The 15281-nt window shown below is 38.2% G+C and overlaps 1 protein-coding gene across 1 annotated transcript in view; it reads right to left on the minus strand.

Moving 5' to 3' along the window:
- ppp2r3b (protein phosphatase 2, regulatory subunit B'', beta) overlaps positions 1 to 11402 on the minus strand; it is a 29040-nt gene extending 17638 nt beyond the window's left edge. The window contains exons 1-2 of the mRNA XM_086092002.1: positions 11225 to 11402; positions 10367 to 10755 (exon numbers count right to left, since the gene is read on the minus strand). Coding sequence (XP_085948128.1) covers positions 10367 to 10720 — 354 coding nt within the window. The 5' untranslated portion in view covers positions 10721 to 10755; positions 11225 to 11402. The remainder of the gene's footprint in view (positions 1 to 10366; positions 10756 to 11224) is intronic.
- Between the last annotated feature and the right edge of the window lie 3879 nt (positions 11403 to 15281).

Raw genomic sequence — 15281 nt, forward strand, 5'->3', positions numbered from 1 at the left:
AAAATGTAATCGTTTAACAGCTCTAATTCAAACCTTTACAGTGATTAAATGTATTAAAAAAAAGTTACGGACAACTTGATGTTTATTCTCATAAAATCGAACTTTCCCTTGGTGTTTAATTGATTATAATTATTTTGTTAAATTAATACCAATTTCTGTAGGACTTCATCCATCCACGTTACTTTCTTAGATTCTGTCTTTAGTGAAATTGTAATTTTTTTTTACTCTCGTAAAGTAAAAACACCCTTCTCCTAATATTCTGAGTTATGAAAAATATGTTTTCTCTTACAAATACAAGTACTGCAAGTACCTTCTATGGATGGGAAGAACCCTCACAGTGACTGAATATTACGGACAATTTTTTTCTAACCAGCTTTTCTGTAAGTATAAATACCAAGAACAAGACAAAATAATCTCCGTGTGACAGCCAAGATATCAAAACGTAGTTTCCTCAGAGAATCATCCAAATTAGTGTGTGACATATTCACTCGACGTACGTCATGCATACATCTAGCTCCTCTGCTTCCCATATTATGCTTTGCTTTGTTTTGCCTTCCCTCTGTGAGCTCGGGCTGCCAGCCATTCCACATCTTATTATAGTTGATGTGCGACGGTGGAGGAAGGAGGGGGATAGCGGAGGGACGGGACACGTCAAATTCAAAGAATGATGTCCGAAGTAGTCTGAGCCTATTAAAAGCACCAGGCAAGAACTGTTTGCGACGGTGCTGCGGTCCACTTATGTCCCAAAAGTGACGGCAATTACATCAATTCTTCACAAAGTTGCTGATCTAACGGTGTCGCCTTTCACATGGCCCAAAAAAAGCCTGTTTGATTTACACATGCTCACCACAGACATGTAAACAAAACAATATTTGTTAACGTTATGTTATGAACTTGCCTGCACCCACACACATTATTTTTAGATGAGAGGATGACAAAGACCAACGTTTTCCACTGTTTTATGTACTTCCTGTTATACGCCATGCAGGACACTGCACAAGCTTGATAAGCTGTTTGCATGACGGCTTTTTCCCTCCCAGGCGCCTTGTTTTTATTTCTTCTTTGAATGCTAATCAATTCAAGCCATACATGGAAACAAATGCACAAAACAACCAGTAGATCACATGGAACCGTCATCTCGCGTGTGCTTTTGCTCGGTCTGTTTGAAAGCAAAACAAATGTGAAGTCTGCACAATGAATGCAGTTTGCGAGCGGACATAATGATGTTGCATTGAATAAATACAACTTTTTTTGCTGTATAGTGAGGACAAAATTAATAAAGCCACAGTATAATGAGGTCCAATCCAAGTGTAAATCATTTTGGGATCAGTACAGTAAAATGGGACCTTACATATTGGTTTGCACATACACTATTTATAAATTAGGGGCGCACCAATCTAAATTTTTTGGTCGATCACTGATCCTCGATCGGTGAAAAGCCGACCTGTTTGGCGTATCTTGTGAGTGGATTGCACTCTTTACAGCTGTTCAACTTTCAACAAAGATTGTATTTAGGAGCCAACACAATCACCGGTCACTAGATTGACTAGCAATGTTCAAACGGTCGTGTTGTATCTCTGAACCACTACCAGTATTCATATCAGTGGGCTTGAATGTTTACTGCCGAAACTGAGAAAACTTCTCTTTATGCAAAACAATATGTGCCTGAACAAGAGAAATCCTAATCTATCAAATTACTCTGCAGATATTAGTTCAGTTTTTTTGAGCATGGAATGTAGCAAATTGGGGAAGCGCATACATGAGTACACAAGAAAATAAGCTTTGAAGGGTGATTTGGGGGAGACTTATTATATACCCGAGTGCATATTATGCTTGAGAAATTATGCTATGCCACCCGTGGAATAGGCTCCAGTACTCCTGCGACCCTTGTGAGAAATAAAGCGGTTCAGAAAAAGGATTGATGGATGGATGGACATTGATGCCAAATTCAAATTGGCTCGCTTTGGCAGGCCTTTGTGCCTTGCGTTGATAAACAACAAAAGCAAATCACTTTGATGTCAAACTTAAATCACGTCACAGACTCGTACCTTTTTACCTAATATTATGCATACAACAGTGGGAAATGTTGGATTTTGATGGATGGGACCTTTAAACTTAAAACTTAAAATCCAAGGACATGAGTGTGAAGTTTAACACCAACCTTCTCCCACCCTGTGATGTTGAACTCAAATGTTGCTGTCCAACAACAATTTTACACATTACAACAGATGCTGCCATTATCTTATCGTTTTTTGCTTACTTGATGTTTAATTGTGATGTAGTTTATTTTAACACCATTTAATGAGGCTTTTTTTAAACACTTCGGAAACTTTTTTTAAATTGATTTAAAAAAAAAAGTTTAAACAAAAAGCTTCCACAGTGTACTACCGGTACTTCTGAGGTTCCATTGTGCAGTGCTGACCCACTAAAATGTGATTAATGATTGGTCAAACCCCTCACTATATTAGTTTTAATAGTTTTTTTACAGAGTACTTATTGTAATTGTCACAAATGTGAGCCACAGTCACAGATGCACTTTTCAGCCGTTTATCGAACAGTCGGGAGAACAGTGAAACAACCTCAGGTAAAAGTTACTTTCGGCCACCACAGCTCACACCCAGACACTCACATGCAGCCCCATCCACGTCAAAGGCCAACCCAACAGACCCCAGTTTTTAAAGGCCAATTTGTATACAATATTTTCTAGACATTTTATGCTTACAATTTTTTGGAGTTCAAATACATTAACAATGTGTTTAAAATGTTTGTTTAATAAGTTTAACGTACCCCTCCCCCGCCATAAACAAGGGTTCACTGTCAAGATTGTCTTTATTTGGGAAGAATTTTCCAAACAAATTGTGTTCTACCTACTAACTGTGTCCAGTGGGAGTGAATGTGTTTACTCCAAAGAGTTATTGTGACACAAAAGTCATGCTGACCATCACGGTAGTTTGAGCATAAACCCAATTTAAGTCATGCGCTGCTTATTACACAAGAGTGTAAGAAAGCCTAAGAGTCTGGAATTAGAATGAGAAGATGAGTGCAATGATTGCAGGTTTGCTCTTTAACATGCAAGAAACAACTTGCAGGGAACATTACCAAAGGAGGGCGAAGAATTTGTCAATGCACGTGTACACAGTGGAATGATGAGACGTGAATGGGGGCCAAAATTTGGTGAAAGGGACGGTCAGAATGAGACGTTCAGGGAAGGCCAACAGCGGGAACATGACGTGAGCACATCAGCTGCCTGACATAGGTGTCCCCACAACAACTGTCATGTCAGCTGCGCTCACCAGCACAGACAATACACAGACAAGTTCTGCTACACTTAATCCTTAGAGACAAAAGCTAAGGAAACTTTTTATTGTCAAGTTTGCAATGACTGGACAGTGGAACATCCAAAGTCAAAAACATGACATGACGCTGGTTGGCTTTCAACTACTTTGACAGGAAACATAAATACGAATGGATTTGTTTCAACTGCCATATACGTACATACATACAAGACAAATAAAATAAAACAAACCTACCTTTTTTTCTTTTTCGTGTGCAAAATTACTCATCCAGAACAAAAACATTGCCAAGTCCATCAAAAAATTATACAGTAAGTCTGTATCACATTTTAACTGCTGTTTGGACGTGTACTTTGTACTACCAGCTGTTTCCTCTTAATATGAATGGGACACGATATCTACAAATTTTAATATGTTGTATTAAACAATATAAAATACATGTCACAATGAACGGTCCCTCCAATCTATTGACAATTTCGAAATTACGTCACAAGTCTTGTGTTGCATTTGAGGTCCTCACAGCGTTTGAGGTAAATGTAAAAAACAAAGATGGCTGATTTCGATAAATTCTTTGTTGTTCTGGTTAACAGTCATTCCAAATCACTTTGTGTCCATGAACATGTCTTGTATTTACATTTGCCTCGAACGCTTTGAGGTCGGAACTGACACAATCCGATGGGATAATTCCGATTTCCCACTTTCCGCAAATGCAACATTTTCCCTCAGTGAAACGACACTCTGCTCATTGAAAAGCATTGGACTTTGGATCGTTGTAATATGTTTTGTGAGGCTCATTAGATGTCATCAAATGTTGTTTGATTGACTATGATAACAATATGCCTGGTTTGTATGATAGTCACAGGCAAACGCAATAACTGTCTTAACAAACAAAAACAAACAAAAAAACAGTACAACACAATCAGTAATATGTCTAAAAGATCGATCAAATTACGAGGCATGTTTTGCGTGAGTTTTCTGCATTTAATACTTCATTGGCTTTTGTGTACTGTGAGACTGCTTCAATTAAACAATAAAAACAGAGCGACCAACTTACAGATCATCGCCAAGTTCAGAGTGAAGACAAACCCTTAGTCCAATGCCGTCACGCACGCATAGGGTCGAGAAAAAAAAAAGGAGAAAAAGGTTTCATCGCCACTGAGCTGTCACGGCTTGCAAAATTCACCATAATGTTTACGAGGTTTTTTCATCACGTTTTGACCAAGTAATGAGAGGAATCGAGTGCTATGAAGCGGTTACAATTTTCAACCTAATTAATCGCATAATTTTAGTCACGATTAATCACATTTGTTCTACTTCTAGTTTATTTTTCAAAAGCTTAAACAGATATTTACTTGAGTAAAATATTGGAATTTATATAAAATGTGTTTGTTTGTTTATTGAACATATAAACCAGCAACAGAAATACTGCAAATAAAATAAAAACGTTTTTTTGTTTAGTTTTTACATACATAATCATCATTAAGCACAGCTTACATGTTCAAAAGGGAGTAGGAAGAAGTAAAAAACTACCCTCTTACAAAAGAAAACAAACATATAAACAGCTGCACTTATATGTGCATAGATATGCCAGCAGTATTGGACATTTAGTTGATGATAAGCAAACATTTTTACAGATCTATAAATCAGCACAAAGCCTTACACATACATTTTTAATTGCACTCTATTTTCTACATTTGTACTTTTGTAAATCATTAAATATAAAATACATTTAGAATCAAAGACTGTTTCAATAACTTCCTTTGATTCTTCAATAGAATAATTCTCCTGTAAAATACAACTGTTAAACAAAACGATTAAAATTGACTCAACTTTACAGGCCATCTTTTTTTTCATAGAAACTGGATGCTGGTGATTGACCAGACCATGAGTTTTTCTCACTTTTTACAGCACTGATAGTATTTTCTGCAGCGTAAACTGGTATGTGTGTAAATATTTTATTGAAGGAGGAACAGTTATTTTGACCATGGCAGCAAACAGTCCGTTGAACTTCACATATTTTGTAGAGGTCATTTTAATACCTTCACGGACCTACCATCCAACTACTCATTATTACAGCCCTAAAGGTCACTCTTGTGAATAGCCACTAACACCATCCAGAACTCCAACCATCTGATATTCATCAGTGGAAAAAAAAAAAAAAAAAAAAAAAGGTTCTCAACGATTCTTGTATTTTTGAGCAAACTGCAAATGTCCTTGTGAACATTAGGTTGATGTGGCCGAAATACAGCTTTATGTATGACTGCAAGCCGTCGGGAGAATTCTGCATTAAAAGGCTGTTGAGACTCCAGGGATACCATCGCCTTCAAATAGCCGCTTGCTTCTTGTCATCATTGGCGTTTTAACAGCTGCTCTCTTAATACGATGCATTTGTTGCTCGGGAACTTTCCTTAATATGGCTTTACTAAAAGGAGACCATTTGCTCTGAGTCACGCTCAAATAATCTCCAACAGTACGTAGATTTGTATTGTCCAAGTGTTCACCATTATGTAAACAAACTGTTACTATAAATACTAGTTTGGAACACAGTGTAATAAGTCTTATAATCACTTACTGACTTTCTGAGTAATGAGAGTCATGCAAAACTAGCTGAATATGCACGCTAATTCTTCATTTGAGTTGACTGTCATTCATTTCTGTTTGACACAAGAATAAACTTGCAAGGCATCTTCAGGGTTTCCAAGTGCAGCTCAAATTTCTTACATCTACATCACGTAAATACCAACCTCCATTCATTTACAAGCCACTTTAAATAAAGACACTTGTAGGGCACAGATTAGAGAGGCCTACTTAAAATAGTTATTCTGTAATATCAAGAAAAAAACTATGACTCTAGAATGCCCATGTATGAGCTGAGGCCTTTAAACAACTGTCATGTGCAAAATGTCAATAACCATCCTCAACTAGCACCTGATCTAGTGCATGAGTGTGTCGCCACGCCTCTGCCTGGCGGGGGAATTCTGGGTATTTAATGGCGACACGGGACTCTCTGCAGGGTCCGGTGTCAAAGTCGCACCAGCTGTTGTGGGCCGCATCACCGGGACATAAATCAAATTTTTTCCATTAATCTGCCCAAGAATGCACCAGTACGCAGGAATCCATTTTGTTGTCTTAAAATAGAAGCACGCCCCGCTGCACTCCCCCAGTTATAACCACACAGTTCCTTTAATATTGAATGACCCGTGGCTGCCACATGATGTGCCACATTACACTCCGAGTGCACATACTGTCCAACTGATGCTTTAGATCTTATTCACAAAACTCCAAAGCCAACTCATTGAGTAAGGATTTTTACCATAGAGAACAATGGAAGCGGAATCAATCAGTTTCAGCGCCATCATAAATCTTTTTTAACAGTACACCAATGCACATACAACATTTTAACAAGATTACCAATGTCTAATAAAACATACTTGTCAATCGCCCTTTGATAATACATGATGGAAAAGCACATATCATATAACAATATAATATATCAGCTTAAAACTAAAACAATGAATGAATACAGAAACCAACATTTTAGAATACAGGGAGTCCTCAAGTTATGGCGGAGTTCCGCTCCAACGCTGGCGATGTAACCCGAATTTCGACTTACGTCAGATTTCACCGTTAAAGTCGATATTTTGCACAGTAATTTAGAAAAAAAACATATTTGCGCAATCAATATTTTGTGTTTCCACACGGACATTTATTGCTGACGGACGGCAGAGCGGAGCTAATTCAAACTTAAACACGGAAATGTGACACACCTGATAGCGACCTGCTGATGGATGTCCGTCACTGGAGGTAACAACACTACTTTAAATAACTTTAAAATGGCGTGATTACTGTGGGAAATTAACACCAAAAAAAAAGTGCTACTCGCGAGTCACGGGCGCGGTTAAGTCGAAACGACGAACGTCGCATACGACGTAACTCGATGACTCCCTGCTTAACTTGTGAACATTACATGACCAAACCCAAAAAACAGAAGAGCCATGACAGTAATTAGCTGTGATGTCATTTTCAGTCAACAGCAAGTGGAAAAATCTGTCGATTTATAGAACTAATTCAAACCCTAAAATGTGTAAATATGTTTTTTTTTTAATACTTTGTCCTTCACTCTCCAAAAATGTATTTATACTTAAAAAAAAAAAGTTTTTATGCAAGAACATACAGAAGGCTTTGATGCAGCTTCTGACATGAAGAGGTGGCCTTAAAGCAATGGTAGTTGTTAAATAAATAAATAAACGGCCAGCAGGTGGCAGCAGAGTATAAGAGATCAGCCAGCGCTATGTTGCAACAAGCCCTTTTTGACAGCGTTTTCAACAGGAATGTGAATAATGATGAAACTCAGCTATATTCGAATGCTGCAAATTAGAAACAGATAGAAATATAAAAAAAAAATCCTGATGAAAGAAGAGACTCTAATCTTTGTTTTGGTAGGTTCCATGTTTTTATAGCAATAGAACACAATATTCTGTGGGCCTTGCTAAACCTGTCAAAATCCAGTAAAACAGCCGGGAGTGAAAGGGATTGCTTCAGTGAAAATGGCTGCGAGTGAATGAGTTCAAATAATCATTAGCTGCAGCCCGAGATACTATTAATCCAGTATTAAATCCACACAAATCCTTAATGCATAGTATGTACATTATATATGTGCATCAGGTAGTAGAGCATGTAGTTATGATCTTTACAGTACAAAAATATGTCCTCAGGTGTTGTGCGTGCCAACATGCAGAAGGTGAAGCCTGGAGGAGCGTGTACACCCCCCCCCCCCCAGCCCTTCTCCAGCTGTCTTCCTTCCTCACTGTCATTGCAACACATGCGCCATATGCACAGTAGGCACCGCCAGCCAGTGCTTGCTACATAGTTGCATCTCATCTTGTCAACATTTTAAGGACAAGCAAACTTTGATAGAAGACAAACAGAATTGTTGTGAGCTTCCAGAAAGTAAACTTGAAGCAGGGAAAAAAATTATATCAACATGCTGAGCCAGTATGATCATACATAGTAATTAATGGGCGAGGTTGGAATGTTTGGAAAGCGTCCGTATAATTATGACTATGGGCCTACTCTGGGACAATGTTGCGGGAACAGACAACACATTCAGATGCTACTCAGCCTCCTCTTGTGGCCACACTGGGAAAGATCACATAGGATACATGAGCCTCTTGTTTACAATAACTCCTTTCTGTCAAAGCCATCTTTTGACAACTTTTTCTCTCCTGTGCCGATGTTATGTGTGAAAGGGGCTGAGGCAGGATGGTGGCTGTGTGAAAGGAAATACAGTGAAGTCAACTTGATCATTAAAAAAAAAGGATTTCTCAACCAGAAACCGGGAAAAGTGGCACTGGGAGCAGGCACGACGTTATGGTACAGCAACCACTATTTGTCCTGATACAGCTTCTTCTAGAAAAGTGCTCGATGGTCGATCGGCTGGCCCACAATGAAGGGGAAAACTCATAGTTCACAGTTCACTTATCACAGATTCACTATGTCACGGATTTGTATTAGGGTCCAAAATTCATACATTACAGGGTTTATGTTGGGTTGTACCTTTCTATTTGGTGGGTTTTTCAGAGATTATCATCACCGACCCCTGGCCCCCTGCCCACCCCTCCCGGATTTACTGTATTCTTTATTTATGCTGCCATTTTCAAAGTTAACAAGTGTTTCGAAGGGTGGGAACGGTGTGGTGGCTTCATTATGGCTCAATAGAAGCATAACTCGCCACCAAAAAACAAAATAAATAAACAAAGAATAAATAAAATGTTATGTCCTCTACTTCGCGGAAATTCCCCTATCGTGGGTGGGTGTGGAACGTAACACCCGCGAAAAGTGAGGGAACACTACTGTATATATTTTGTGACAGCAGTCTTGGAACATTTCTGACACGTTATATGCCAGCAGAAGTTGTGTTGCTTTGTAAAAACACATACAGACATGGTAATTGTAACGTTAGGCTGAGGTCTGAGTTAAAGGCAATGCCGAATTCAGGGCTCAAACACTTTTTTAGCAATACTTTTCTATGACTTATCCAAAAACAAACACATTTTCCTGGCATTTTGTTTGCAAATATATCATTTCAGAATGCACACTGAGCATAGGGTTGGGTTGGCCTTTATTTGAATTTAAACAATTTTGGTTCATCTTTTTTTCCATTCCAAATGATACATGATTCCAATTATTTTAGGGAGCAGGGTAAAAAAAAAAGAAGAAACGTTTGCATGGTTAAAATCGGTAGTACTAGTGCCAAAACAATGGCCATTCATTGCTTTGCAGCTTGCAGCAGAAACATTGTACTACAGTACTTACTTTCTACACTGTGGAAAAGCAGGGGAAGAGAAGAAGTAGTTCATTTTCATCTCTCACTTCCTTGTTTTCAACCAATCACGGTAAGCTTGATACAGCAATGCTCCTGTTACAGTCCGAAATGTGGAGATGTGATTCTGTTGCTTTTCTATGCAGGGGTGGCTCTATTCTTGTAGGATACAAGCTCACTGGCCACCTGACAATTCTGAAAAATTATTGACTTTTTACTATACTACCTAGCTGTTTTATTGTTCCTTATATACAGCATACATAAAAACATCTGTATTAGACAGTGGCTTCACATAGCTTTTTTTTTTATTTGATTTTGTTTAATGTTTATTTTAAATCGGGACAGCTGCCACAATATAGATGAATGATAAACAATCTCTAATGCACAGCATCACAGCTTTTGTAGCTAATGCTACTTTCCAATGCATGTCTCAAGTAGGGCTTTTAGACACACACAAAAATAAAATCATTTAAAACATAAATGACATTACAAAATACGCATTTTTTTAAAAACTGGGGAAAAAAACTACCCAAACTGATGGACTGGTTTAAGTGTAATAAATAAATTAAAGATGTCCTTTGCCTCCTTAAATTTTTCTGTATGTGGCCCTTGGAAGAAAAAGTTTGGACACCCCTCATCAATTTTTATTTTATTTTGTGGGCTATACTACCGGTATTAATTTTCACAGAGCTATTTTTTTTTGTGTGTACCTTTGCCGAAAAAGGTTGGGACATTGCATTAGATTACTTACCTTTTTGGAGCTGACGGACCTCCGTAAGATCCTGCCGTGGGGTCCCATCACCCTCGTGCCAGCGTTACATCCTGAGGGCAGGGTTGAGGCACAAGGCGGACTCATGGACAAATTAGGGGCAGCTGACTTCTTCTCTTTCAAGTTCTTTTGGAATTCCACATTGTTGTTCTGGTTGAAGGTCAGAGTGCACTTCTCCTTGATGCCCACATTGCTTAATTCGCCGTGTTGTCTGCTTTTGATGAGGTCTAGGTAGTCTTTGAGCACCGCCTGGGTTTTGGGATCGCTCAACCAGGTGAGGAAGAGCTCGTCCACCTTCAACTTGAGGACTGGTTGAAGAATCTGACTGGATGGCATTTTGAAGGAAGCCCAATATTCCACAGGTTAAGTACCTGCACAGAAACAATAATAGCATCAATGTTTCATTTCAGTATTACTACTGCTGCAGAAATGCACACTTGCACAGCATCCTACGACAACCTACAGGTATTTTGCCAGCTTATTTGGCTACAATGAAAGGGGCTACACATGACAACACCCACCCCGACGATGCTGTGCAGTTTTGCAGTGCATACGGACCATTGGTTGGCTAGGAGTCGACCTTGTTTTCTACTAATGTTACACTATCACAAACACACAAACATTATTGGATTTTAGCGCGTCGATGCTTTGAACCCGCAGGCTCGCATGAGCGACCACACAATATTGCCTATTTTAAACACCGCGGTGGCAAATAACAACGAAAACTCAATGATTACAACAACGGAAAAGCATAGAGACGTTAGTAAAATAGTTTGGGGGAAGTTGTTTTGAGTTAGCATTAGCCAGTTAGCGCTAGCAAGCTAAGCTAAAAATACCAACCTTGTACTGAAAGCACGTAAATTCCAAGTACGGTAGTACCACGCTACCTTATTCCCTTCATTTGGAAATGCTGGTGAACATATATTCAACCCTAATACGGAATGCGGACTGTGTGACGTTGATCAAGTCCACTCTGCATGCCTCTCTGCCACTCGGCTCCAACTTTTTCAAAATCGTGTTCCCCTGGTAACCACACGAGCTTATCGCGAGATCTGGTGTGAGGCGTTCAATGTATACAGTAATGGGAATTTCTCCGTCTCAAATGCACGTACATATGAATGGACTGTCAACTGTCCCCTCACGGGTGAAGCCAGAGGGCATCCATCTTACGTTGCCACTCTTACTGACAACTTAAATGCTGTTTTTATTGAAAACACTGGTTACAGTGGGTGATTTACGCCAGGATCTCTGTAAGAAGTAAGAAGAGCCTCTCAAAAGAACGAAGTTCATTGTTTGCACCAACCATTCATAGTTTGTTAATACAGAGATTATATTTACTTTATATTTAGAGATTAGATAGTCAAAATATACAAGGAAAACAGGGTATGACTAGATATGTATGTAATGTCATATGAGATAAATACGTACAGTAATAAAAAACTCAATAGTGATGGACAATCATTCATTGTATATTGGAACGGGTGCTTTCAACTATTTATTTATTTATTTATTTATTTATTATTTGTCTGTCTGCCTGTCTGTTTGTTTGTTTGTTTTAGGGCGGGCAATGACATTACACAGTTGAATGGCAAGGAAGCAATTGCAAAGCTTATTTCATGTTCTACCAACAACAAGAGCAAAAAACTCCCGTTCCAAAAAAGTTTCCAGTAATGGCTGAAAATTAGCACGAATAAAGAATAACGTATTAAAGCCCTCCCTTATTTATGTAAACACAACAACAAAAATCCAGAAGCTAACTAAGGACTTTAATACTGTGTAAGCAGATGTGTTAAAATGTATCGAACAATAATTCACAAGTTAGTACTGAAACGACAACATGTCATTTCATAGTAAAGTTACCATAAGTAACAGGTATCAACAATATATATACAAGCATTGGTAAGGAAAGAAAGTGATACCAAAAATGGTAATTAATATAGCACATACGAACAATAGTACAAAACAACTACAAACCCAATTCCCAAAAAGTTGGGACACTATACAAATTGTGAATAAAAACTGAATGCAATTATGTGGAAGTGCCAAATTTAAATATTTTGTTCAGAATAGAACATAGATGACAGGTCAAAAGTTTAAACTGAGAACATTTTCATTTTAAGGGAAAACTATGTTGATTGTAAATTTCATGGTGCCAACAAATCTCAAACAGTTGGGACAGCAATAAGAAGCTAAGTCAATTGCACTTATAAAAAAAAAACAGCTGGAAGACCACTTACCACTAATGAGGTTCATTGGCAACTTGATTGGAGTATAAAAAGAGCTTCTCGGAGTGGCAGTGTGAAGCGAAGATGGGTAGAGAATCACCAATTCCTCCAATGTTGCGTAGAAAGATAGTGGAGAAATATCAGAAAGATGTTTACCAGCGAAAAATTGCAAAAAGGTTGAAGTAATCATCATATACAGTGCATAACATCATCCAAAGATTCAGAGAATCTGGAATAATCTCTGTGTGTGTAAGGGTCAAGGCCGAAAAATCATACTGGATGCCCATGATCTTCGGGCCCTTAAACGGCACTGCACCGCAAACAGGAATGCTTACTGTAAGGTAAATCACAGAAAGGGCTCAGCAATAATTCCAGAAAACATTGTGGGTGAACACAATCCACCGTGCCAGCCGCCGTTGCCAGATGAAACTTGACAGTACAAAGAAGAAGCCATTTCTAAAGCAGACCAAGAAGCGCAGGCGTTTCTCTGGGCCAGGGGTCATTTAAAATGGAGTGTGGCAAAGTGGAAACCTGTTTTGTGGTCAGACGAAACACAATTCGAAATTCTTTGTGGAAAACTGGGGCGCTATGTCATACTGACTAAAGAGGACAAGGACAGCCCAAGTTGTTATCAGCACTCAGTTTATAAGCCTGCATCTGTGATGGTATAGGGTTGCATGAGTACGTGTGGCATGGGCAGCTTCCACATCTGGCAAGGCATCGTCAATGCTGAAAGGTATATTCAGATTGGAGAACAACATTTGCTCCCATCCAGACATCATCACTTTCACAGAAGATCTTGCATTTCTCAACACGATAAAGTCAGACCACATGCACCACCAATTACAACATCATGGCTGCGTAGGAAAAGGTCCACTTCTTTCACTTATAGAGCACATTTGGCGCATCATAAAGGGAAAGGTGCAACAAAGAAAGCCCAAGACAGTTGAACAGTTAGAGAAACGCGTGTTAGACAAGAATGGGACAGCATTCCTATTTCTATACTTGAGAAACTTGTCTCCTCAATCCCCAGACGTTTGCAGACTGTTGTAAAAAGAAGAGGGGATGCCTCACAGTGGTGAAAATGGCCTTGTCCCGACTTTTTTTTTTAGATTTGTTGACACCATGGAATTTAAAATCAACATAGTTTTCCCTTAAAATGTTTCATTTTCTCAGTTTAAACTTTTGACCTGTTCTCTATGTTCTATTCTGAATAATTACACATAAATGCATTCAGTTTTTATTCAGAATTTGTATAGTGTCTCAACAATGGAAATAAGCAATATACCAGCAATGGTAAGGAAACAAATCACATACAATCACCGTTGTAATAATTTGTTGAATGTTTTAAATAGGATTATTGATTGATTATAAGATTGATACATTTTAACAGATTGTGTTCGAAAAATCCAACTTTATAAATCCACAGCTCGTTTCTATAATAAAACTAATTGATTAATTGATGACCAGTGTCGCTACACTTGAACGTGCACAATAGGTGAAGTATGGGCGTACCAATTGCAAAAAAAAGTACGGAGTGCAATTGTATCTAGTTTTTGTTTCACTTTATATTTAAGAGGCTTTAAGAGAATTTAATCTTTACTGTATGTGTCTGATGTGGGCTTTCCTTAGCAATTTAATGAAAAATTATTTAAATATACACTCTCAATTTGCATGCCTTCAACAAATATACTTGCAGTTAAAAACTACTGTATACTATATTTAATGTAATTGCGAATCACAAGGAAATATAATATAAAAGTACAGTATGTCATTTTTGTTGTTGATTTATCATGAGAAGAAACAGACAGGAAATGCAGTCGTCCATACAGGTAGATATTACATTTGTAATGGATTTATGATAAACAATTAAATTATGAAATCTGACATATCAGCAGGGTATTTCCAGGAACTCTATCCACTTTGTATTCTTAAACCATTTGCATGAATAACAATTCTACATCTGTTCCTGATTTGACTCTTTCCGAAGCAAGAGGCCAAGCGTGTTTGTGTGCGTTTTGGTTGTGTGGAACAGCACATGGTTTAGTCAGGATTTAAAATATTTATTAAAAACAGAAAAGGGATCCAAAGGTACTCGCCTGAAAGTCATCTCAAAGAAGACAGGGAAAATGGGCTAGGAATTTTTTTTTGTATTGGGTCAGATTTTGAATGGTTAGAATAAAACAAAGAAAACGAATGGCCAGGGCAATCACAGATCACCGTTGGGAAGCAGGCACAATGAGACACCGTTCATCTTGGCCGACCGGTCATGTGTGAGGGTTAGGGTTGTTATTGTAAATTTTCTACTGCTTATGCTGTTACGATACGATACGATATACTTTTATTTTCCCCGTGGGGATCTTTTTCCTGGACTCCGTCCAGCTGCAGTTACAGTAAGGAAGAAACAACAGAAAAGAAAGAGATAAAATTAAATTAAATAGTAATAATAAATTAAAGTTAAATAAGAAGTGCAGCAATAAGAAATCTTCACAGAAGTATACATGTGTAGAGAAGTACATACATGAGGACTGCACACACAACACACTGTTGATGGGGAATTATACTGTTCTTGTGTATACTATAAACATTAAGGCCAATTATGTCCAATTAGTGTATATCTAACCTGTAAATTTGCTTCCAGTAAGCTACATGCCTTAATTTTTTCCAATGAA

Source organism: Leptonotus elevatus, chromosome 12, assembly GCF_054856555.1.
Source record: "Leptonotus elevatus isolate MCC_2025b chromosome 12, RoL_Lele_1.0, whole genome shotgun sequence".
Taxonomy (NCBI): domain Eukaryota; kingdom Metazoa; phylum Chordata; class Actinopteri; order Syngnathiformes; family Syngnathidae; genus Leptonotus; species Leptonotus elevatus.